This window comes from Anopheles moucheti, assembly GCF_943734755.1.
Source record: "Anopheles moucheti chromosome X unlocalized genomic scaffold, idAnoMoucSN_F20_07 X_unloc_1, whole genome shotgun sequence".
Taxonomy (NCBI): domain Eukaryota; kingdom Metazoa; phylum Arthropoda; class Insecta; order Diptera; family Culicidae; genus Anopheles; species Anopheles moucheti.
This window is the reverse complement of record NW_026453515.1, coordinates 1,230,921-1,257,897: the sequence shown is the minus strand read 5'-3', so window position 1 is coordinate 1,257,897 and position 26,977 is coordinate 1,230,921. Positions and strand designations below refer to the sequence as shown.

Sequence of the window (26,977 nt, the reverse complement as noted above, 5' to 3'; positions counted from 1 at the left end):
TCGAACATTTTGGTCCTTCGAGCCGGATTAAGGATAGGTGTAATTCAGTGTCAAGAACATTTTTGTGTTGTGCTCGGCATCACGAGCAAATGATAACGCTCTGCATGAAGAGTATCGGGTCGTAGTGCGCTCGGCAACAAGAGCAACGGTTGTGCAAGGTCATCGGTAGACCACGCTTCGAACGCTACTATCCGCACGTTACACACACATAAGTGTCTTCGCACGCATCAGTGTTACCTGATATCGCGCGTATCGTTTCCTCGATTGGTTCTGTGTTAGGAGTGGAGTGTTAGTCGTGCTAAACTATATTCGGTGATAGTGATCGGTTTGCGATGGATAAGAAGAAGAAAGCAGCGCAGCTGAAGAAGAGGATCGCAGAAGAGCACATAAAGGCGTTGGAGAAATTCGAGTCCTCGTTCACGGAAAGTGTCACAAATGAAGTGTCTGATGCGTTAGAGTGCTTAGAACGGTACAAGGACGATTATTTTGGCGCGATTACGCAGTTAATGGAGCTGGACGATAGCTGTGAGGCTATCGATGCAAGCATTCAGGAAAGAATCGCAATGGACGATCGATGCCGACATCTTCGCGCGTTTTTGCGAGACAAGCTGCCAAGGGAGTCGAACTCACTGAATGAATCAACGATGATGCCAAGTTCATCCACGTTCGCGTTTAGTAAACCAAATGTGTCGAACCTCCGTTTCCCTAAGATCGACCTGCCTACTTTTGATGGTGATTATTCAAAATGGCTTTCTTTTCGCGATCGGTTCATTGGCATGATAGACGCTTCTACGGAACTCCCTTCGATTGCAAAGCTCCAATATCTATTATCGTCGTTAAAGGGTGAAGCGGCAATTCCTTATGAACACACTAATTTAACGGCAGATAATTATTCAGTAACGTGGGCTTCATTACTGAAACGGTACGATAACTCAAAATCGCTCATTCGCGAGTATTATCGTAAGCTCCACCATTTTCCTGCAGTGCAAACGGGTTGTGTCAATGACTTAGCACATTTGGTGGATGAATTTACTCGTCATGTTAGCGGTTTGGTAAAGTTGCGCGAGCCGATCGAATCTTGGGACACACCACTGTCAAATCTGCTGCTAATGAAATTGGATTCTGCTACTCTTCTGGCCTGGGAGGAACATTCGGTTACTTTTGATAAGGATCAGTACAAAGATATAGTCGATTTCCTACATGAACGGATCCAGATTTTAAAATCTGCTAAGAGATTCTGTAGTGAAGCAACGCCTGCGGATGTCAAGGTGGCCGGCAACCAACGTCACCCTATAACGCATCGAAAATCGATTACAAATGCTGCTGCAACGCAAGATTCTTCATCCAGTTCTCCTACCTCCACCACCAGTTCTCAACCGCTGAAATGTCCATTAAATTGTTCGGAAGCTCATTTGCTACGTAATTGTCCGGCCTTTCTCACCAACGATACACAACAGCGGCGGGACATTGTAAAGTCAAAGGGATTATGTTGGAACTGCCTCAGTGGTTCTCATCAGGTTAAAGGGTGTAAGTCATATTACACTTGTCGTTCATGTCATGAACGTCATCACACGCTGCTTCATCAAGCATCACAACCGAAGATTACTATGGCGGCTCAATCGGAGGACGAAATGGTGTTCTTGGAAACGGCCATAGTGTATATTTTGGACGATTATGGAAGGCAGCACGAGGCAAGAGCACTGCTTGATTCGGGCTCGATGTCTAACTTTGTTTCGGAAGCTCTGGCTAGGAAACTAATGACCACCCGCACCAAGGTGAATGTTTCCGTTTCTGGCATCGGAAAAGCTATTCAACATGTAAGGGGATCGATCACGGCAACCGTTCGATCCAAAAGTCAACACTTCGCCACTCAGTTGGAACTACTTGTATTGGAAACACCGTCATCGGACATACCAACTTCACCAATCGATGTATCATCCTGGGACATGACGAATGTGACACTAGCGGATCCCACGTATCACATTCCTGGCAGGATTGATGTCGTCATAGGTGGTGACGCTTTCTGGGAGCTACACACTGGGCACAAGCGTTCATTAGGCCCTGGTAGACCATGGCTAGTGGAGACGCATTTTGGATGGGCTGTAGCAGGAAATACATCGCAGTCATCACACACATCTCGTATATGTCATATGGCAACGAACGAGCAACCATTGGAAGCAATAATGACACGGTTTTGGGAAAACGAGACCATACCGGATGATCCTGTTTATTCGGTGGAAGAGGACAGCTGCGAGAAACATTACGTATCTACTACAACTCGTAATGCATCGGGGAGGTATGTTGTTTGCTTGCCTATTAATCCTATTCCGAGTATCGTTTTAGGATCCTCGAGAGAGATCGCAAAACGCAGGTTCCTTGCAGTAGAACGACGTTTGGAAGCCAACCCTCAGATGAAGGGACCAAATTCTGCGTTTATGAAGGAATACGAGAAATTGGGGCATATGAAGAAAATGCCTAATCCTGTTGATGATGATTGCCCTCACTACTACCTTCCTCACCACGCAGTTTTGAAAGAGAAGAGTACCAGCACAAAGGTTCGAGTTGTGTTCGATGCGTCGTGCAAGACCTCTACCGGTGTCTCTTTAAACGACAAGCTTCTTGTTGGTCCCGTTATCCAGCAAGATCTTTTCACCATCATGCTGCGCTTTCGATCTCACGCAATTGCTATCACCGCGGACGTCGAAAAAATGTACCGGCAAATCCTCCACGAAAGTCGAGATAGAAACTTTCTGCGCATTCTGTATCGAGAGAACCCGAATGATCCTATAGATACCTATGAACTACAGACGGTCACTTATGGCACTGCTTCAGCTCCGTTTTTGGCGACTAGGACGTTGCGGCAGATCGCACAAGATCATCAGGACGAGTACCCACGGGCAGCGAACTCGGTAATGAATGATTTTTACATGGATGATCTCTTGTCCGGGGCAGAAGATCTATCAGATGCCATCAAGATTCAAAGGGAAATCTCCGCAATGTTACGTTCGGCGGGATTCGTGTTGAAAAAATGGGCATCAAATAATCGAGCGGCACTGACAAGTGTCCCACAGGAGGATCTAGCGACACTACTTACTCATGAATGGCAAGATACTCTAGCAGTCTCAGCATTGGGTATCACCTGGGAGCCAATAAGTGATACATTTCGGTGCAGAGTTGAGTTACCACCAGTACCAGATGTCCTTACAAAAAGGATCACGTGTTCATGTATTGCTAAGCTTTTTGACCCACTCGGGCTGATAGGACCAGCCATTCTCATCGGAAAATTGTTTATGCAACAATTATGGGCACTAAAGCACGACGGCAAGCCATGGGACTGGGACCGAGAATTGCCTTCATCGCTTCGGGAGCAATGGCGGAAGTTTCATTCATCATTGAACCTTCTTCTGGAGTTGCAAGTTCCTCGGTTTATTTCACAGTACAAGGCTACCAATGTACAACTACACATCTTCGCTGACGCGTCCCAGAGGGCCTACGGAACATGTTGTTACATTCGATCAGAGACAAATCATCGCGTCACTGTTCAGCTATTAGCAGCTAAATCTAAGGTGGTTGCGTAAGCTAATACTCACTCCATTGCCCGGTTGGAACTTTGTGCAGCGCGCCTGGCGACTCAACTATATCACAAGGTTAGTCGATCACTCAGCATCTTTACGGTTACTATCTGTTGGACAGATTCGATGACCGTCCTTTATTGGCTTAAATCCCCTCCAAACCGTTGGAAGCCTTTTGTGGCTAACCGAATCGCTAAAATTCAAGGAGAAACAGAAATCCAGAGCTGGAAACATGTACCAGGTGTTGATAATCCAGCAGATGATGTCTCACGTGGCCTTGATGCACAGAAGCTGTTAGTTTGTCAACGATGGTGGCATGGTCCAAAATGGTTAGCAGAGAAACCGGAAAATTGGCCCAAGGATCCACTTCCTTCGGCGGAAATATTGGACGTTCCCGAAGAAAGATTGGTGTCTACGCGAATTGCAGCAATTTCAACAGTAGATGACTTCCGTAACATGCTGTTTTCGAGATTCTGCAGCTATAGCAAACTTCGGCGGGTTATGGCATATTGCATGCGATACATACATCGTTTGCGTGATTTTAAGGGTGCAAACAACCGAGACAGCGATGATATCACCCCTCGATCGGTAGAGAAATTATCATCATCCATTCCTCTACTCACGGTAGAAGAACTCCAGCAGGCGGAATTGCGTTTATGTCAGTTATCGCAATTAGATTCGTTTCCAGACGACCTACACAACCTTACACATGGCAAGGCATGTTTAAGAAATTCGAAGCTGAAATGGGTTTTACCATTTATTGACCCATCGGGTACCCTTCGCGTCGGTGGCCGGCTTAGGAACGCAGATATACCGGATGCTACAAAACATCCCATCTTATTGGATTCGAAGCATCCATTAGCATCATTATTGGCAACTGCATACCATTTGCAGTTACTGCATGCTGGCCCTCAATTGTTATTGGCATCTCTCCGACAGAGATTTTGGATCATCGGTGGACGCAGTTTATCAAAGTCCGTCTATCACAACTGCCATGCGTGCTTTAAAGCCAAACCAACTCTGGTGAGACAATGTGTTGCAGATCTACCATCATCGAGAGTTTCTCCAACAACCCCATTCACTGTATGCGGTGTCGACTACTGTGGGCCAGTCCTGTTAAAGGCAACGATTCGCAACAGGAGCCCAACGAAGGCGTACATTGCCATATTTGTCTGTTTTGCAACTAAAGCCGTGCACATCGAGCTGGTAGGAGATCTTACAACAGCGGCCTTTCTTGGAGCACTTCGTCGCCTGATTGCACGTCGTGGAAGGATATGTGAGCTGCACTCGGATAATGCAACGACCTTCAAGGGAGCATCACACGAACTTCACCGAGTCTATCAAATGTTCAAGTGCAACGAAGCCGACCGCGCAGAAATCTTCAACTGGACCACAAACAACGAACTGAATTGGAAATTCATCCCACCGCGTGCACCACATTTTGGTGGTCTTTGGGAAGCAGCAGTTAAATCGGCCAAGAAACACATCATCAGAAGTATCGGAACCATAAGTATCACACAAGAAAGCATGTTAACGCTCCTAGCTCAAGTCGAACAATGCTTGAATTCCCGTCCCTTAACTCCTTTATCTAATGACCCTTCAGATCTAGAACCATTAACTCCTGCTCACTTTCTTATTGGCAGAAGTCTGCAAGCTGTACCAGAAGTGGACCACAGTCAAACACCTGACAACCGCCTGAAGGAATACCAGTTGGTACAAAAAAACGTACGGAACATTTGGTCCCGGTGGATGCCCGAATACCTTCAGCAACTGCAATCCTGTGCCAAACACTGTAACGGTTCACCAGTGACACTAAAGGAAAATCAGTTAGTCATTATAAAGGAGGATAATGTTCATCCTACGATGTGGCCGATGGGTAGGATTGTAGCTTTGCATCCGGGCAAGGATGATGTTGTTCGTGTAGTTACGTTACGCACAGCATCAGGAAAACAGATCGTTCGTCCATCTGTTCGGTTAGCCATTCTTCCGATTGCAGACACGGAAGGGAAATCAGATTAGTGAGACGGTCAATAAGTGAACTCGATACATATTTGAATTCTAATAGTTTCAGGAACATACTCTATGAACTCAGCTAATTAAGAAAAGAATTACTTCTTTTGGTGGCCGGAATGTTTGAATTATTAGGATTAGGAAGCTAGGAAATTAAGTAACAAGTATAGACGAACCGGATAATGGGAATGACATAGCAGATGAACTATCAAATGAATTCTAAATGAACTGTACATTGACTTAGGAATAAACGAGTTTCAACTGGACCTTCGACGGGGTTACATCTATCCTTGGTGAAAATTGCAATATCGAACACTTCCGATGATGCCATTTTACCATCTGACTATGTGGAAAACCTTTCTCCTTCGAAAAACTGCATCGAATCGGCAATAGGTTAGAAACATATACATGATGTGTTATCAACTAACGGAGGATTAGAAAATGTTTAATGTTTTGCAAACCGAAGTAAAACAGGTGTGTCATCGTTCCTGTATTACACAAAAAGTCATTTCGTCAAGGATGAGACCAATAGGGACAAATGGAATAATATTGTAAAAAAATGTTTGCAATCCTGCAGACCCGGTGGAAGAGATACAGAATCATGATTATACCGGCATGTGTAATAGGGCAGTGCACTCCTTTCTTTCAAATAAAAGCTTGCCTCGTGCAACCGCAGTGCTAAAACACGCTACCTGCAAAATGTACATGTATTTTTCATTCACGGCCTTTAGTGCCACAAAAACTACACAAACATTACCATCAGCTACACAAATTCAACATGTTAAAACAGATTCGGACTCCGAGGGTTGATGGCGTTTAGAGAATCTATTCCGACAAAAAAGCATTGCGATGTGGTGCTGGAACAATCGCTGGGTGTGTCTACACAGGAATAAGGCAACACAGTTGTAGTTCGGGATCCTTTCCTCGTTCTTGTTCATACCAGCTATCCTGTTCAAAAACACAATCATTCTGTAGAAGGATCTTTCAAGCCGTCTGCTTCACTGCTGGCGATCCTATTTAGGATCGGTAACAGCTCATGAAGGTGATGCAGCTACTCAATATATTTGGATAGTTTCGGGAAAGTCTCCTGAATGATATTTCTATCAAGAAAACAACCGTATTTTAAAATATTACCGACAAAAACACGTTAATTTAACTCTTTATTTTTCCCTTGGTGTTGTTTACACGAGCTTGATGGTCTTCTTCTTTGTCTTCTTCTCGAGCTTCATATGGCATGACAGCCAAAATAACGCACAAGGTAACAACATCAACAATGCAATGCCCACAGTTGTTGGCTTAAAATAGAAAATTGTTGAAAAATCGTCTGATTATGCATAAAACTTGTACGATAAATTATGAAATCAACTGTAAGTACAATTTAACGTTGAATTTTCACTCAATATGCCGTACAAACGATTTTGAAATAAATGAACTCGCTAACTAGTAGTATAAACACAAAGAATCGGTCTTTTCGTGGGTTCTTTGTAGCATCCCATGCATCCCATGCATAAATCCTAAATAGGATCGCCAGCAGTGAAGCAGACGGCTTGAAAGATCCTTCTACAGAATGATTGTGTTTTTGAACGGGATAGCTGGTATGAACAAGAACGAGGAAAGGATCCCGAACTACAACTGTGTTGCCTTATTCCTGTGTAGACACACCCAGCGATTGTTCCAGCACCACATCGCAATGCTTTTTTGTCGGAATAGATTCTCTAAACGCCATCAACCCTCGGAGTCCGAATCTGTTTTAACATGTTGAATTTGTGTAGCTGATGGTAATGTTTGTGTAGTTTTTGTGGCACTAAAGGCCGTGAATGAAAAATACATGTACATTTTGCAGGTAGCGTGTTTTAGCACTGCGGTTGCACGAGGCAAGCTTTTATTTGAAAGAAAGGAGTGCACTGCCCTATTACACATGCCGGTATAATCATGATTCTGTATCTCTTCCACCGGGTCTGCAGGATTGCAAACATTTTTTTACAATATTATTCCTTTTGTCCCTATTGGTCTCATCCTTGACGAAATGACTTTTTGTGTAATACAGGAACGATGACACACCTGTTTTACTTCGGTTTGCAAAACATTAAACATTTTCTAATCCTCCGTTAGTTGATAACACATCATGGATATGTTTCTAATCTATTGCCGATTCGATGCAGTTTTTCGAAGGAGAAAGATTTTCCACATAGTCAGATGGTAAAATGGCATCATCGGAAGCGTTTACCGTATCTGAAACGATTCATAAATATCGCACTGTGTTTATCTCAAACCATATAAAGAAAACACATTTTTCGTGGCCGAGGTCATAAATACATCAAAACGCTTACCGGGTAGTACGTACACCATCAATTTTACGCATTTTTCGCGATTTGTTGATGAAGAAATACAACAGCATTACGTTTTCCATTCCACTACACCGTTGTTGCTTTTGTAGCTCTACAGTCGTCTTTTAAACAAAACAGACGCATAGGACAATTCAATAAAACGCTAGCAACATTTGCACAATCAGACATACACAAGTTCAATTCTATAAATAGCTAGCTTGCATTCGGACCGGACTGTTGTAGGGTTTCATTGGGGAAAGACGACCGAAGGAAAAAAGCGGCACAAAAAAAGCTCGGAAAAAAGCGGCACAAAAAATAATTTTTGCAGCTTTTTTTTTTGTGCCGCCATGACAGTTGGTCCGATGAGGTGTTACAGGGTTTTACACTTTAGTTTAGACTGGCAGCACACATTTTTTGACACGCCGCACTCGATTTCTTGTCGCGGGCGCTCATTTTTGATTGCAAGCATCGGATTTTTGATCGGGAGCATTTAATTTCAACAGCCAGATGCATGAAAGCTTTTCGGCCGCATGTTTATAACCCCCCTTGTGAAAGATTGGTTTGAGCTTGTAGCATTTGTTTATATGCAATATTGTTTGTGTTTTTAGTTACTTGATAAGTTTTGGTGCAAAATATGTTTAAAAAATTGTGAGAAGGTTTAAAAAACGTGTATTGGGTAACGTATTTGAAGAATTATGCCCATATCGCTCTAATTCTATGTATGCAACAGATTTATTTAAATGTGCAGCAGTGGATCCTTGGAGATAAACCTATGTCCATAGGATTGGTTCAAAATTGTGCTAACCGACAGAATGGCGGCAGATTTCTCATCTTCTCCAGAGCTATTCACGGACATCGGTGTAATCATTTTGCGTAAACCTCATATATTCCCACGTAATACTGCTGCTGCTAACAATAGTGTTGTGTGTCATTAGACAGGTACGTAATTGTTCGTCCGAAATTCTCTAACTCACCCACGATCTTGTTTACAGGTATCACACAGGTATCACAACGTGTTGATGTTTGGCATTTCTGCAATATCTTTGCCGGATGCACCATTTTCGTACGCTGTAACAACACGATTTCGATCTTCGTCAGATGTAGTTTTGTTACAGCATCGAGGTACAGCCTCCGATGTATCCAAGTTTGCTGTAGGATTATCATGAGTAGAATTATCTCCTTGTTGTATTGCAAGGATAAAATACACAGTACCTCTTTGAAATGCGTAGCTCTAAATGTGTTCCTCATGTGTAACACGTGATACCTGTGTGATACCTGTAAACAAGATCGTGGGTGAGTTAGAGAATTTCGGATGAACAATTACGTACCTGTCTAATGACACACAACACTATTGTTAGCAGCAGCAGTATTACGTGGGAATATATGAGGTTTACGCAAAATGATTACACCGATGTCCGTGAATAGCTCTGGAGAAGATTAGAAATCTGGCGCCATTCTGTCGGTTAGCACAATTTTGAACCAATCCTATGGACATAGGTTTATCTCCAAGGATCCACTGCTGCACATTTAAATAAATCTGTTGCATACATAGAATTAGAGCGATATGGGCATAATTCTTCAAATACGTTACCCAATACACGTTTTTTAAACCTTCTCACAATTTTTTAAACATATTTTGCACCAAAACTTATCAAGTAACTAAAAACACAAACAATATTGCATATAAACAAATGCTACAAGCTCAAACCAATCTTTCACAAGGGGGGTTATAAACATGCGGCCGAAAAGCTTTCATGCATCTGGCTGTTGAAATTAAATGCTCCCGATCAAAAATCCGATGCTTGCAATCAAAAATGAGCGCCCGCGACAAGAAATCGAGTGCGGCGTGTCAAAAAATGTGTGCTGTCAGTCTAAACTAAAGTGTAAAACCCTGTATTAAGACGTCTTTCCGTCGTCTCTACGGGGACGAAAAGACCGCGCAAAGACGTCTTTTCATGTGACGTTTTGGAGCATGGGATGGGACAGAGCGTCTTTTGTCAAGCAACTTTTGTTATTGTGAAAAAAATGGAAAAAAGGAATTTCGTGTTTTGATAAAATACTGTTTTCTGAAGGAAAAATACAGTGGAAGCAAAAACTTGGCTTGATAATGAGTTTCCGGACTCTGCCCCAGGGAAATCAACAATAATTGATTGGTATGCAAAATTCAAGCGTGCCCAGGTCGCAAATGTCACTGAAAAGACGTCTTTTGGCGGTCTTACAGCCCGCCGTTAGACCGCCGAAAGACGTCTTTTTAACGAGGGTTTAGACCGATTTTGACATTTGCCGCAGCCAAAAAATTGGCAACGCTGCCAAAAACAAAATTTTCAGCTCCATCCCCCCTTCCCCTCTCACCCTTCCCTCTTGGTTCTTTTTTTTCTATGCATCCCTCAATCATTTTACCGTCTATATTTAGAATCGAACTCGTATTGCGTGTGTCTCAATCTTCAGTATGTTATGTATTTGTCTTTTACGTCTGTGTTGAGTTGGGGGTTAAAATAGGGCTATAAACGCACCCATGATGGAGTCAAGCGATATATGCACTGCTGTGTATGTCTTCGTCATGAATTTGCGCTAGATGCACCAAATTGATGGTGCAGTTAAAGGTCGGTATGTATTTTGGTTTCGTTGAAGCCTCGGCCTCAGCGAAAAGTATTCCTGAATTGAATGGAGGTATAAATAGTCTGTATTTTACATGCATTTTCGGACACTGATTCCAGTGGAACAGCATCATCATTACCGTCATCAAACCGTCATGAGTTTGTCTCGTCTTGTTTTCGTGTGATCGTAGCGTAAACTATTGTGAATACATCAGAGGGGCAAATATAATGTAACAAGAGTTCTGCTTGCAACCAAACGTGCGATAATAATTTACCTTTCACGACGAAGAATATCACATGCACATTCATAGGTCGGATGCGGTGATGAAAATTGTAACCTATTTTAACCACTGCGAGATGGCACTGGAGCTGTTGTGCGATGTAAAAGGATCATCTAAAGGTTAAGGACCCTCTTCTAGTACAAGATGGACCTGTATCATGGTAAAAAAGCACATTCATTTCTTCATTCCTTTGGTTCTGCCGGCAGCATGATCATGACGGTGGTACCGGTTGCACGAACATGACGGTGATAAAGAAGCGAATAAGGCTTTATTCGCAATGGCAGAAGATGCAGAAGACTCCTAACTGTTATTTTCAACATGTAAACAACTGCATTTCATATAAATGCAGATAAAACTCGTTCGTTTCTGCAGCGGCTTCTCTCATATTGTTTACGTGAGCTTCTTCTTCTTCTTTTTGGTGAAGGTGTGACAACCAATATGCTGCCCAAGGTACCAACATCAACAATAGCAATGCCTCCGAAGGTGGGCTAAAACTTGCAAAATGTTGAAAAATCGTCTGAATGTTAATAAAACGTAATTGTAAAATTAGTTAAAATCTTCTTAAAGTCATATAAGATAAAATTGCTGACCATAATGCAGTAAAAATGCCTTAAAAACACGTGCACTCTTGAACTCTGTAGCGTAAATCGACAATGTTAGCCCGTCCGGCTGTCTTTTGCATTCTGGGTGGTGAAATGAGCACGGAGGACGGTGAACGCAGTGGACGCCCGAAAGAGGTGGTTACCGACGAAAACATCAAAAAAATCCACAAAATGATTTTGAATGACCGTAAAATGAAGTTGATCGAGATAGCAGAGGCCTTAAAGATATCAAAGGAACGTGTTGGTCATATCATTCATCAATATTTGGATGTACGGAAGCTCTGTGCAAAATGGGTGCAGCGCGAGCTCACATTTGACCAAAAACACTAACGTGTTGATGATTCTGAGCGGTGTTTGCAGCTGTTAACTCGTAATACACCCGAGTTTTTGCGTCGATATGTGACAATGGATGAAACATGGCTCCATCACTACACTCCTGAGTCCAATCGACAGTCGGCTCAGTGGACAGCGACCGGTGAACCGGCTCCGAAGCGTGGAAAGACTCAAAAGTCCGCTGGCAAAGTAATGGCCTCTGTTTTTTGGGATGCGCATGGAATAATTGTTATCGATTATCTTGAGAAGGGAAAACCATCAACAGTGACTATTATATGGCGTTATTGGAACATTTGAAGGTCGAAATCGCGGCAAAACGGCCCCATATGAAGAAGAAAAAAGTGTTGTTCCACCAAGACAACGCACCGTGCCACAAGTCATTGAGAACGATGGCAAAAATTCATGAATTGGGCTTCGAATTGCTTCCCCACCCACCGTATTCTCCAGATCTGGCCCCCAGCGACTTTTTCTTGTTCTCAGACCTCAAAAGGATGCTTGCAGGGAAAAAATTTGACTGCAATGAAGAGGTGGTCGCCGAAACTGAGGCCTATTTTGAGGCAAAACCGAAGGAGTACTACCAAAATGGTATCAAAAAATTGGAAGGTCGTTATAATCGTTGTATCGCTCTTGAAGGGAACTATGTTGAATAATAAAAACGAATTTTGACAAAAAAATGTGTTTTTCTTTGTTAGACCGGGGACTTATCAGCCAACCTGTTACTTCGTCACTTTCATCGATGATTGGAGTCTTTTTGCATTGTGTTTCTGATGAACAGTAAGGATGTGGTATATAACTATTTTCGTGACTCTGCGGCTGCAGTCACTGCAAAATTTGGTAAGCGGATCAGCTGTTTGCGATGTGACAATGGCGGTGAATATCGCAGTAAGCAGTTCGAGCTATTTCTAAAGCAGAAAGGCATCATGGCAAAATGGACGACTCCACATACACCTCAGCAGAACGAGGTAAGTGAAAGGATGAACCGCACCTTAACTGATAAAGCTCGTACCATGTTGCAGGATTCTGGAATCAACAAGCGGTTTTGGGGGCAAGCCGTCCAGACGGCAGCGTTTCTTCTTAACCGCAGCCCCACGAGTGCCATCGATAGCAACGAGACTCCGTACGAACGATGGGTAGTAGAGATGAGAATAATCACTCTTTTCAAAGATTTGAAACAGAGTCAAAGAGTGGGTTTAAAGATTTGAAACCTTTACTCACTCTTTTGAAATTCATTAAAAGTATTACACTGCATTAATGTTTTTACCACTCTTTTGTGCCTATACTCACTCTCACTCTCTGTGCCGACTAGAAACTCACACAGGAGTGAGTATAACTGTTTTATCACGCTTTGGATTATAATCACTCTGCAAGAGTGAGTAAAAGAGTATTATCACTCTTTTGAGATTGTAAACGCTGATGATGAGAGAGCATACGTGGTTTGTAACTCTCTTTGGATTTTAATGCCCGCCAGGGGATTTCGGGTTAGCAAGAGAGAGTAAAATGTGTTGTTTCTCTTGTTGGATTGTAAACATTGAGTAAAATAGGAAGAGTGTAAAAGAGAGTAACAATGTTTTATTATTCGTTTTGGAATGAAATTGATGAATAGGAGTAAGTAAAAGTGTTTTATCACTCCTTTTGGATTCAAATAATTCTGTAGGTGTGATTAATTATTCTTTATAAATTTTTAATACATAATTTTGGTAATATCAGCATATTTTTTGTGCATGTATTTTCCGCTAGCTTTGCTAATAAATCCATCAAGATTGTTTATTGTAAATCACAGCAAAAATATAATTTCATTCAAACTATTTTTTACCAAGGACTGTTAAAATTAATGAAATATGATTTATTTTTACAAGTTTGCATTCCTGGTTAAATTGATAACTATTTGTAATACGACTATTATTTCCGGCTTTATGTATCAAGGTGCATGAAAAAAATCTTGCTATCTCTCGGTGCCCATAAATGACCGATTGCATCCTATTGTTTTACAATATACCATTTTAACTTTTTACCATTTTACTTTCTTTATAATAAACCATTTAAAATAAAAAGATGTTAATAATCATATATTTTTATAACAACATCATTTATTCATGGAAAACAATTCCTATATAACATCCATCAATTAATTATTCATTATAACTTTTTAATATTAATCACACCTACAGAATTATTTGAATCCAAAAGGAGTAATAAAACACTTTTACTTACTCCTATTCATCGATTTCATTCCAAAACGAATAATAAAACACTGTCACTCTCTTTTATACTCTTCCTATTTTACTCAATGTTTACAATCCAACAAGAGAAACAACACATTTTACTCTCCCGAGTAACCGAAATCCCCTGGCGGGCATTAAAATCCAAAGAGAGTTACAAACCACGTATGCTCTCTCATCATCAGCGTTTACAATCTCAAAAGAGTGATAATACTATTTTACTCACTCTTGCAGAGTGATTATAATCCAAAGAGTGATAAAACAGTTATACTCACCCCTGTGTGAGTTTCTAGTCGGCACAGAGAGTGAGAGTGAGTATAGGCATGAAGTGGTTTAAAGAGTGGTTTAAGGAGTCATAAAAACTCTTCGTGCTGATTTATACTCTTTCACTCCCTCGAAGGTTTCAAATCACTCACTCACTCTTACTCAGTGTGCACATCTCTAATGGGTAGGCAAGAAACCCAACGTAGCGAAGCTGAGAACATTTGATTGTCAAGTATACATACATATTCCAAAGGAGCAACGTATGAAGTTGGATGCCAAAGCTTGGAAAGGAATATTTGTTGCCTACACCGCGAATGGATATCTAGTTTGGAATCCGCAACAATGTAAAATACGAGAGCTGACAAGAAAGTAAGGTCTCCATTTTTTTCTCATAGAAAATGACATTTATTTACAAAAAGCGATACACCGTTGGAAAGGCCAAGGTCTTGGCTACTTTTCTACATAATCACCATTTTTTTCCAACACCTTGCGCATCCGCACGATGAACTTGTCTATGCCGGCAGAATACCACTCTCCGTCCGCCTCGCGCAGCCAGGCGTTGACCTCTTTCTGAACCTCCGCGTCACTTTCAAACTCCTTCCCTCCGAGATGTTTTTTCAGGGCGGGGAACATGTGGTAGTCACTTGGGGCCACGTCGGGACTATAGGGAGGGTGATCGATGATGTCCCAGCCAAATTTCTTGAGCAGGTCATGGGTAACGTTGGCTGTGTGCGGGCGCGCGTTGTCGTGGTGAAATTTCACTCCTTTGCTCATCAATCCCGGGCGTTTGTTTTTTATGGAACGACGAAGCTTTTCCAGGGTCTCACAGTACCTTGCTGCATTGATAGTGGTTCCCCTTAGTATGAAATCCACCAACAAAACCCCGTGGCGATCCCAAAACACCGTAGCCATCACCTTGCCGGCTGACAGTATCGCCTTAAACTTTTTGGGTTTCGGAGAATCGGTATGGCGCCATTGTTTGGACGACTCCTTTGTTTCGGGTGTGTAGTGATGAGCCCATGTTTCATCCCCCGTAACAAACCCTTCCAAATAATCATCGCCTTCCTCTTCAAAACGGGCCACAACTTTGGTCGCACATTCCACGCGCCGCTTCATGTGGTCTTCGGTCAGCTGTTTCGGCACCCATCGGGCAGAAACTTTCTGATACTGCAAGTTGTTCACAAGGATATGACGGATTGTTTCGCTGCTACACACTCCTCCAAGCTTCACTTCCAAGTCCCTAATTGTCGCACGGCGGTTTTTGAGCATTTCTGCCTCCACTGCTTGAACAATCGCATCCGAGACCGACGGTCGGCCACTTCTCTCCTCGTCGTGAACATTAGTGTGCCCGGAATTGAACTCGTGGCTCCACTTACGCACGTTTTTTATGTCCATACACTTTTCCCCGTAAACTTCAACTAGTTGACGATGGATTTCAATAGGTGTCACCTTTTTCGCACTCAAAAAACGTATTACAGTACGCAATTCGCACTTGGACGCTGACGCGAGGGGTACCTCCATCGTTGACGGCTGCTCAGCCAAGAGCGGTCGGGGAAGCCCAGCAGCAAAGTGGTAGTGGGGCAACCAAGGAACACGGCGGTGTTGCCAGATTTCGCCTAGCGCGTGATCCGGCGAAGTTGCAGCGTTGGAGACCTTACTTTATTGTCAGCCCTCGTAGTTCATGCACGTGATGTAATATTCTTGGAAGACTCTCAAATCACTACAACAACAGTGAAAAAGGTATGGGCTGATGATTTCTTCTTAACGAAAGTGATTGACGACGGTACATCACAAGGTTCAACTGAGAGAGAACTGCAAATTAAAACGGGCGGCTCCGATCAAGGCTACGAATCAGGAGGAGGGTCCAAATGGAAGATCGCTGTGGATGTAGAAATCCAATCTCTGAAGAAGAATGAAACCTGGGAGTTGGTGGAAACCGGAAGGTCGGAAACCTATTACATGCAAATGGGTGTTTGCTATAAAGAGAGGTATTAATGGCAAGCCTTGTCGTTACAAAGCCCGTATAGTGGCTAGAGGTTTTAGCCAAAAGTATGGTTTCGATTATAATGAACCTTCGTACGGCTTTCTTGAATGGTAAAATTCAAGAGGAGCTTTCTATGATGCAACCTGAGGGGTTCCAGAAGGATGGAGATCTAGTGTGTCGATTGCGAAAATCTCTATATGATTTAAAGCAGGCTTCTAAAGCATTGAACGATCGTTTCGATACTTTCATCCGTGGGCGTTTAGGTTTCAGACGAAGCCTAAATGATCAGTGATTTTATACGCACACAACGAAGAACGATATTGTTATCATCGTTTTGTACGTAGATAACCTCGTGATTGCTGGTTCAACGTTGGAAGTTGTACTAGACTTGAAGAAATGTCTGGCGAATGAGTTCGAAATGAGCGATATTGGTGAAATCAAATGTTCCCTCGGAATGAACGTCAGCTACAACAGAGAAGAAGGCGTGATGCAGATTCATCAGCAGCATTATCTTTAAGATGTTTTGCAACGGTTCAAAATAGAGACATGCAAGCCCTGTTCCACACCAATTGAAAATCGGATGAAACTGTCTAAAGGCAAAGAGGAAAACCGTACTACGCAACCTTAATCTTGAGTTGATAGGTTGTCTGATGTATGCAGCTCAGACAACAAGGCCTGATTTGGCTGCTGCAGTGAACTTCTACAGCCAATTTCGGAGTTGTCCGACGGATGAGCATTGGTCACATTTGAAGAGAATTCTACGCTATGTACAAGGATCTCTAAATGTGGGTCTTATATATCGCCGAGGTGGAGGAAAAAATCTGGAGGTATACTCGGATACAGACTGGGCTAATGACCCCAACGATAGACGGTCAGTGAACGGAAGCGTTTTCAAAACGTTTGGATCAACTGTGGCGTGGATCACTAGGAAACAGCAAACTGTAGCACTGTCTTCGACGGAAGCTGAACTAGCTGCTTTGTGTGTTGCTGTTCGTCACGGATTGTGGATGTCGCGTTTGTTTCGCGATTTTGGATGTAAGGTGCATTTTCCTGTGACTCATTTTGAAGATAATCAATCAACGATTAACATCGTCGAAGACTCCAGGAGGTTCGGAAGATTGAAGCACATGGACGTGAAATTATTCTTCCTGAAAGATTTAGTGAAGGAAAAGCAAATCATTCTTAAATATATTCCAACGACGAACCAACAGGCAGACATGATTCGACTACCCGCGACTCGCAGATGTGCGAAAGGAGGTGCAGGGCGAAGGCGATGCGGCCATCGTCACGGCAGACACTCTACAAGCATTTCTGCTGAGCAGCCAGGAAAACTGGAGTGCCGTGTAAGGTGGCCCGGCTCATCAAAACGGCACTACAGCAGGAGTGGTACGTGAAGCGGGAAACTAGCGTGAATGAGGAGATAGTCGCGACGGCCCGACGGCCCACGAAGGGGTGGTTGCGACACTACATCGGGATACGGAGACGGCTCAGGAGAGCACGGACGGACGACCAGCGAGAGGAACGACGGCCGGCCTGTACAGCAGCCAGAGCAGCATTGGAGCAAGCGGTCAAGCGAAGCAAGAGGGAGTACGGCGAACAGCTACCTGAACAGCTAGGGCCCCACGGATTCGGGCCGGGTTACAAGATCAGGAAGCAGCAGTGGACTGGAGCGCGCGTACCGATGGAACGGGACCCAGCGAAGCTCCAGCACATCGTCGGCGAACTTTTTCCGGAGCGACCGCCCATGGAGTGGCCCACAGCGGCCAGATTGTCGGAAGAGGACATCGACCGGGATCCCGTCACCGAGGAGGAGCTGTTGAGCATTGCAAAATCGCTCAACCCGCAGCGAGCCCCGGGCGACGACAATATCCCGAACGTGGCCCTGATAGCGGCGATGACGGCCTTTCCCGGTGTCTTCAGGAGAACGTTCCAGCACTACATCCGGACAGGCTACTTCCCGGACGAATGGAAGAGGCAACGGTTAGTGCTGTTCTCCAAGACGGGGAAACCACCCGGGGAACCGTCGTCGTACCGGCCAATCTGCCTACTGAACGTCCTCGGGAAAGTACTGGAGCGACTCATTCAGCGCAGACTCACGGAGCATCTTGATGCGACGGGTGGTCTGTCTGACGCCCAGTACGGATTTCGAAAGGGACGCTCTACGATGGACGCCATCAACAGGGTGCTCGCCAACGGAAAGGTCGCGCTCGACAAGAAGGGCAAGAACGACCGACTGTGTGCGATGGTGACAATCGACGTGAAGAACGCCTTTAACACGGCCAACTGGACAGCGATCGGAGAGGCTCTGCAGCGAACGAACACGCCACCGTACCTCCTGGCGATGCTGCGAAACTACTTCGAGAATCGCACGCTCCACTACGAGACGGACGAAGGATTGGTCTCGCTACCAGTGTCGGCGGGCGTGCCTCAGGGTTCGGTTCTAGGGCCAACACTGTGGAACGTCATGTACGACGACCTTCTCCGTCTGGAGCTGTTCGGGAAGCGTGCGGACATCATCGGGTTTGCTGACGACGTGACGTTCACCCTCATTGGACGGGACACGCAGGACATCAGCGCCCTTGCTACGAGGAACCTGGAGACGATCGAGCGTTGGATGGGAGGAGTGGGATTGCAGCTGGCCCATCATAAGACCGGCTACATGATCTTCTGCACCCATCACACCCCGCAGATAGGCCAACTACGAGCGGGGACACTCACGATCGAATCCACGGAGACGCTCAAGTACCTCGGGGTTGAGCTCTGCCGCAAACAGCACCACGGCCGACATCTAGAGGAGGTTTGCAACGCTGCGCCAGCGTGGGGACGGAAGCTTCTACAGAGAAACATTCACCGCACCACAGTTCAGAGGTCGCATCGCACCGGAGTGCTTCGAGTGGCCAGCGCATTCCAAACGGTTTCACACGACGCCGCCTGCGTGGTTGCAAGCACCATCCCGTTGGTTCTCCTCCTAGAGGAGGACATCCGCTTGTAACATGCAGGTTTGACACCTTTGACTAATAACGCAAAAATAATTTAAAATAGCTAAGACACAATGATTAGTAAACGTCTTACGCAATAAAGCCACATGAATTTCAGATCATCCTAGACACAAACCGCTTAGGATCAAAGTGAATTGAAGCAGTCAGAAATTAGAACAAGATAGCTAATGAGATAGCATGAGAAGTGGCGTCCTCAATACATACACATGAAGATATTTTTCTGGCAATTAAAACTAAGATCAAAAGTGATTATAACATTGAATACCTCCAAAAGTAGCATGGGAATTTTAGTCATAACAGGGTAATATTTTTATAGGACTTGCGATAAGGTAAACTATGTAAATTAGAGAGAGTTCATCCAATTGCGCAGCAGGACAATAGGAATTGTTACCAACATTAAATTATGTAAAACGCACCTGTGAAAAATCACGTACGCATAATGCACGCGTTAGAAAGAGAAAGTTAAATATGTTCTCGCATTACAGAGCTAGAGGGCTAAATACGCCCATAAGGACAATGTAATTATTTTTATATAAAAAGGAGGCTGGCGCGGAGCCAAAAGCAGTCGCAAATCAGTTAGTCAGACGGAATCATTTTATACGCATCTGTTCTATCCGCATTAGTAACGCGCATTTATACTAAATCGAACATAAATAAAATAAAAGGTGAAACCAACAAAGTAAATAAAATCAAAAGGTGCAAGTAAACTTATAATTGGGATGACCACGGAGGCTACGGAGTTACACGCTGCCACGACGAAAAGGCAGCGAGGGGAGGTCCAGCGCCAGACATACGGAAGCGGCAGCGAGAAAAGACCATGGAGCGCTGGCAACGCCAGTGGACAGCCGGCGCTGAGCAACAGAGTTCGCCAGGTTTGAAGACAAGGAGGCTGATCCCGAACATCAGTTCATGGGTTGGCCGCAAGCACGGGCAAATAGATTTCTATCTTACCCAAGTCCTAACGGGACACGGGTTCCTGCGGAGCTACTTCGTCAACAAAGGTATCCTGGAGGGCTCGCCTAACTGCCCGGTGTGTGAGCATGACGTAGAAGATGTCGACCACGTGATGTTCCACTGTCCACGGTTCGCCCGAGCACAACACGAGATGCAGCAACAGAGCCACACCCGCTTGACGATGGACAATCTTGCCACGTAAATGTGTGCCAGCCGCAGTACATGGGAAGCAGTCCGGACGGCCGAACGGACAATCTTCAAAAGCCTCCAAGTGAGGTGGAATAAGGAGAGTCCGCCGACGGCCAGAAGACGACGGCAGCAGCGACGAAGTAACGCGGATCAACGGGGGCAGCAATAGCGGCTCCCGCCAACAACACCAGGACAACGGAAAACAGAAGCAGCAGCGGTACCGACGAGTAACCAGAGCAGCAGCAGGAGCTAGGACCCACCCGAGAGTGGCGGCCACGGACGGGTGGATTCTGAACAACAGCAGCAGCAGCAGACGGAAGACACGAAGCGGCAGCAGCAGCGAGGACAACCAGGAAGGACGACGCAGCAGTGCGCAACAGCAAGGGTGCTACGCACACACGACCCCGCATGGAGTACTACGCACATCAGCGCATCGGAAGGGTTCGGATCAGGTCGAGGAGTGGTTTAGTGCGGTTGCGTCGGCTGCTTGACTCGCTTCACGGGTCAAGCTTCATAATGAATCCCACATAACCCATCTCGAGGGGCGGTGTCTAGCCGCGATAAGCCCCTCTAGGTGGGTACCTTTTGAAGGTTCCCTCCCCGTTAACAAAAAAAAAGGGTGGTTGCGACGCGCAACGACCGGCGAAACGAGGCGCGGCGACAGCTGACAGTGGAGTGCCGTCTGGCGAGAGACGAGCCTCCCCCTCCTACGCACCTTGATGGACGACTACTCACCAAGGCAGAGATCAGGGAGCGTGAGGAACGTCAGCGAAGAGTACGTGACAACGTGCGTCGACACCGGGCGAGAAAAAGAATCGAAAACACCGAGTCACCAACGTGCACCGACTATCTGCGGGCTCTCTTCGGCGTGGGTGCGTGTGATAATGAAGATCGGCAAGGATAAAATGGGACAGTTTTTCTTTCGTATCCGTGTTGAGGAATAAACAAATAAAAAACATAAGGGCGCGTAGGTACGCACACAGCTCCCAAACCTTCCGGCTATGTTAAGTCGGAGCATGCACCCCCACCAATAACGGTCGCCAATTCAAACGTTCTGGACATCCACAAGAAGGTCATGGCATCTGGAGTCATGCGGTACACCACAGCAGCTACCTTCAAAGGCATTGTAGTCCGCATTAAAAATATAGAAGATATCAAGGCTGTTTGTCAACAGATGAAATCAGCACGGAGTTTCACTCTTACCAACTGCATGAGAAAAAAAACGACGAAAATCGTTTTAAATGGATAACCGATATGCCCGTGGATGAGCTAAAAGAAATTGGGGGTCGGAAAAGCCCGGCCCACGGGCCAAATCTAGCGCGCCAGCTGATTTTATCGGGCCCGCGAGAAATTGTTTGTAAGACTCATGAAGCACATAAAACCCCGACGCTTGCAAACAGCCGACCGGAGCAGACGTGTTTTCACCCCGCTCTCGACTTGGTTAGGAGTTCTACGAAGCTTTTTCTACCCTCGGCCTGCCGTCGGTAGAAATTAGTGAAGTGCTCTAAGCAGTGTAAATCATCGACCTGGAAGTGAAGTCAGTGCTTGTGTGTGATCGTGCGTACAACAGTGAAAAGTGCCGAACCGTTTTCATCAATTGTGTATGTGAATGAGCCGGTGCGTGAAGTGTTGTGCGTAGTGATCCAAGTGAGCGTTTATTCTGCCGACTGTGACTGTGATATTGCCTTCTGCATTACGGTGTTTTGCGTGCGCCTTCCGTGTCACGCCGCCGATTTTAATTGCCCTTATAAAGCCGATTGTCTTAAGTTGCCTTCTGCGACGTCCTGCCGACGGCTTTTCATAAATTTTGCTGTAGCTTTCTTCCGTCGGCATATCCTTTTCCGCTCTTGGCTAAATAATAAGTAATAATTAAAATTTGCCGTTCTGTTGTTTCTCCTTCTTTCGGCGGCATTCTAATCGCCTTCAGCGAATAACGGCTAAGCTTCTCAAAACCCAGCGGCAGAATACAATGATTTTGTTCAGTGCAGTGCAGTGCAAGTGGGAGGTGTCCGCGTTTGTCGATCGCCATTGATTTATTGTCTTCTACAATTAAATACTGGATAATCAACGGACGGCGTAGACACCATAAATTGGTACGGCCTTTTGCTAAACCAGTCCCATTTTAGTGCGTGCTAGTGCCGTGTTTTTGTGTGCGTGTGTGTGCTGCGGAGAGCTGTTTTATACGATTGCGAGAAGATTTATTCATCAAAGCGACGAAGCATCCTCCCAACGCCAACACCTCACCAAACGGCAAACATTTAGATAATAAGAAGTAGAAAATAGCATTAGCTTTCCCACATCCCAAAAAACCCACAGCCCCTTTGGACGCTACCTCCCATTCTTGACAATATTGTCCCGCTACCGCACAAAACACCCTAAAATAATTACGCCCACCACACCCTCGCTATTTGTTTTAACATACAATTCCATCACAAAAAGGTACATAGAATCCCCACACACCATTCACAAAATTGCGGGCACCCCCCGGGATATTCCCCGCAACCACACAACACACATCGCACAACGTACCTGGCTATCTGCCATTTCCCCTCCATTCACACCTACACGCACGCAGTACCCGCTACCTGTCGGGATATTCCATACCAACAATAAAGCATTTTCCACTCTTCTACCCCAACCGCTAACGCTTGCGCGATCATAATTCTCCGTTCATACCCACCGGGATATTCCCGCATCCACACACATCCCTAATAATAAACCACACATTTTCCCGCCTTACCCGGCCCCTGATCACACTTTTCATTCATAATATTTTTTTCCATACCTATCGAGATATTCCCCGCTAAAACACACACCCTGCACACTGTAACAAAACGCACCTGAACATTGGTACCACCTTTACTTACCCCTGTCCCTAATAACAATGGTGAATTGATTTGCAAGCAAAATCGAATGTGGTGAATGGTGAATTGGATGGTGAATTCAAACGCTTGTGAAAGCTGTGGTTAATTCAGAAGAAGCAAGAAAGAAGAAGGGAAAATACAAAAACTGTCAACAAATCAACCAGGTGTTTTTCAAAACAACTGTTACGAACGCGAACGAAAATCTTGAGCAAGCGTACCTTATCAAAGAAGGTAATCATAAGAAACTTAGAAAACAGGAAAACGATTATTATGTAGCCAAAACATTAAACCGCAATTAGGGTAATGCAATAAAATACCCAAAGGTTCCATCGGTCAGCAAGCATACCCGGACACGTGTAATTATGAACACTTGAACTAATAAACGAAAATAGGGCCAAGCGAGCGCGCATACAAGGTTAACCAAAATACGGTGCAAAAACAACCATCAACGTTCATTTGACGTGATCTAAATCCGTTGAAATTGTGCAAAAATGTATGCGATCAAGGATGGAAAGAAGAGTGGCCTGTTCACGAAGCGATCTTTGGCAAAGATGGCAAGATCCGGATCTTGTTGGAGCCTGAGAACCAACCCGGTCCAAGTACAAGCAGGGAAGCACAAGATAAGCGAGATTAAACCTCTCACGCATAACAAGTTGATCGTGATTTCAAGCCCACACAAGTGATAGTGATAAAATCATTCAGAGTGTTGAAGAAAACATTTGTTGTTCGAGTGTTTCGCGTTATTGCTATTTACTACCAAACATTTTATGCTCGGCGAACTTTGCTTTATGGTAAATGATAACATTTTTATATTGTTGTAGATTCGGAAGGTGTTCTTCCTGTGGCCGAACAAAGCATCGATGATTCATCGTCGTTGGAAGATTTAACATCCATGGATTATTTACCAATTGAAGAAGAGCAGGAACTGCAAATTCTCGAGGATGACGAGGATAGTGATGTTTCAGACTTCATCATAACGGATACCGATGAGGATGAAGATGAATCGGACCCAGTTGTTGAGGATGATAGTACCCTAACTCATAATGCGTTCTCTAAGCGTTTGAGAGTATGGGCTTTATCGCATAAAATAACTCATTCCGCTTTAACTGCTCTGCTTGTACTAGTTCGCGAAACTACGGATATTCATCTGCCAATTGATTCCCGAACTTTTTTGAAGACTCCAATAGGAGTTGGGAATACAATTTCGACCGTAGCTATGGTATCAAGTAGCTATCAAGTAGCTATGGGCGGACAACTATGGTACCAAGGCATTCAAAATTCAATGCAATATTGTTTTCGGTAAGTTCTAAACACTGCTATCGGTGACTTCTATTTTTTTCAATAACGTTCGCAATGATTTTATTTTTAGAAATTGGACACCTGTTGTGGATGTGATATCAATAAACTTTTTCGTTGATGGTTTACCGTTATATAACAGCGGAACAACACAACTATGGCCGATTTTGATGCAGCTTCATAACGTCCCGGAAGCGCCTATATTGGTGGTTGTAGTATTTTGCGGATTATCAAAACCGTAAAATGTGAAAGATTATCTGCGCCCACTTGTGACTGTGAATCACATACTAGAAGAAGGAGTAATAATTAACAACAAATCCTTCGGTATATGCTTCAAGGCGTTCATTGCAGATTCCCCGGCACGATCATTTATCAAAGGTAAAATGTTATCACTTGCAACATATGTACTGGTTGACATTATTCTATTTACACGGGATTTATATCTTTCAAGAGTTACTTCTTACAACGCTCCTTGTAAGGCACAAATACGTAATAGGCCATCAGAAACGGCAAACACCATTATCGGATGTAAAAGGAATGGATATCATCAAGCAAGTATTGGTAGCAGATGAACTACATCAAACTTAAGCAGCAGAAAGGCATACTAGATGTTCGGGTACTTCCGTCGGCTGGTTCGTAGATTCAGCATTCGTAAACGTGGAGTGGACAGTTCACTTGATGTCGGGGAAGAGCTTTCCAATTCCATTCCTAAAATGGCAACACGAGGTTATATCATTTTATGCACTAATAACTTACGAGCCCGCAAGATACCAAACAACCGATGGAACAGGACGACGCCACTCACGCAACCGGTAAGGTTCACATTGCTAATACTAACCTTGTAATTTATCTGAATATTCCTCTCTCAGCAGCAAGCAAACACGATAATGTGTACTACGATGGATGGAGCAAACAATTTGAGCGAGAGCAAAACCACGACGCAATACCGATGAGAGAAAGCAAAGCAGCAATCCACAGCAAAGAAACAAAAGAGCAACGCCCCGCCGCCCCCCCCCCCCCCCCCCACACAACAGAGAACCCAATGTTAAAAGAGACAGACGATGAAATAAAAAAAATCAAAACTGTAAACAACTTAATGGCCGCTTTTTTGTAAACTTCGCTTGTCATGCAGCCTGCTATTCACCGTCCCCTTTTCACCATTCACCATTTTCACCATTCCACCATTCTCTTAGAACGCTGAAACGCAGGCAAGTTTTTGGTGAATTTTGTGGTGAATTGTTATTAGGGGTATTAATTATCTTCTCCGTACCCATTGGGATATTCCCCGACACCAGACACAATAGTTACCACACAATCGTTATTGTGTGCCTTGCCACTTACCCTCCTCATTCGGTAAAAGTCATACTTCGAGCTTATCCTTCCGTCGGCAACTCAACCCCTTCTTCACCAAATCAACACCTACCTTACTTTCTTCTACTTCCTTTTCCTTATCCGCTATACTTGGCTACTTCTCCTTCTTGTTGGCCAAACTTCATCCCTCCTTCCATCTCTCCACACTATTTACTGCTTCTTCCTTACTTCTTCCAAACCCTAACAAACTAACTAGGCCATGCGCACTCCCCTATTAAGAACCTAGCTTTCTTCCTCCGGAACTCGTTATCTACACCTTCTTCTACTTTACCATCCTTATCTATTTCCTTCTCAAATATCACCTAAGTACGGAACACTGCTCCCTCGCAGATCTCGTTACTACAATTCCCACTCCCCTCAGGCTCTAATACTTCCTCCCGTTCTCTATCTACCAAATCTCTCCCCTTTCCACAATCAATTCGATACTACACTCTCCTCTCGTTTCAGATTTTAGTTCTCGTTCTTTTCTCCAATTTTCTCCCTTTTATCAAGCTGCAGTTCTCCATTTCTCCAAACTTCTCCCCTTCCCCCAATCAATCCGGTACTACACTCTCCTTTCGTTTCAGATTTTAGTTCTTTTTCAGTTCTTTCTCTCCAAATTTTCTCCTTTTCTTTTCAGGATTTAGTTCTTCCTTTCGTACTCTTCTCCAAATTTTTCCCCCTCCTCCCTCATCAACTCGATACTACACTCCCCTTTCATTCCAGGTTTTAGTTTTTTCTCACGTTCCTTTTCTCCAATCTTCTCTTCTTAAGGTTCTAGTTCTCTCTTCCGTCATTTCTCCATAAATCCTCACCTTTCTCCCTCCTCAACTCGATACTACACCCTCCTCTCGTTTCAGATTTTAGTTCTCGTTCTTTTCTCCAATTTTCTCCCTTTTATCAAGCTGCAGTTCTCCATTTCTCCAAACTTCTCCCCTTCCCCCAATCAATCCGGTACTACACTCTCCTTTCGTTTCAGATTTTAGTTCTTTTTCAGTTCTTTCTCTCCAAATTTCTCCTTTTCTTTTCAGGATTTAGTTCTTCCTTTCGTTCTCTTCTCCAGATTTTTCCCCCTCCTCCCGCATCAACTCGATACTACACTCCCCCTTTCATTCCAGGTTTTATTTTTTTTTCCC

The 26,977-nt window shown here is 44.3% G+C and overlaps 1 protein-coding gene across 1 annotated transcript; it reads left to right on the top strand.

Annotated features, from left to right (window-relative positions):
* Positions 1 to 1,607: 1,607 nt before the first annotated feature.
* Positions 1,608 to 24,370, top strand: LOC128307500 (uncharacterized). The gene is made up of 3 exons (XM_053045381.1): positions 1,608 to 3,321; positions 24,017 to 24,261; positions 24,320 to 24,370. The coding sequence occupies exons 1-3, from the start codon at positions 1,608 to 1,610 to the stop codon at positions 24,368 to 24,370; spliced, it is 2,010 nt and encodes a 669-aa protein (XP_052901341.1).
* Positions 24,371 to 26,977: the final 2,607 nt, after the last annotated feature.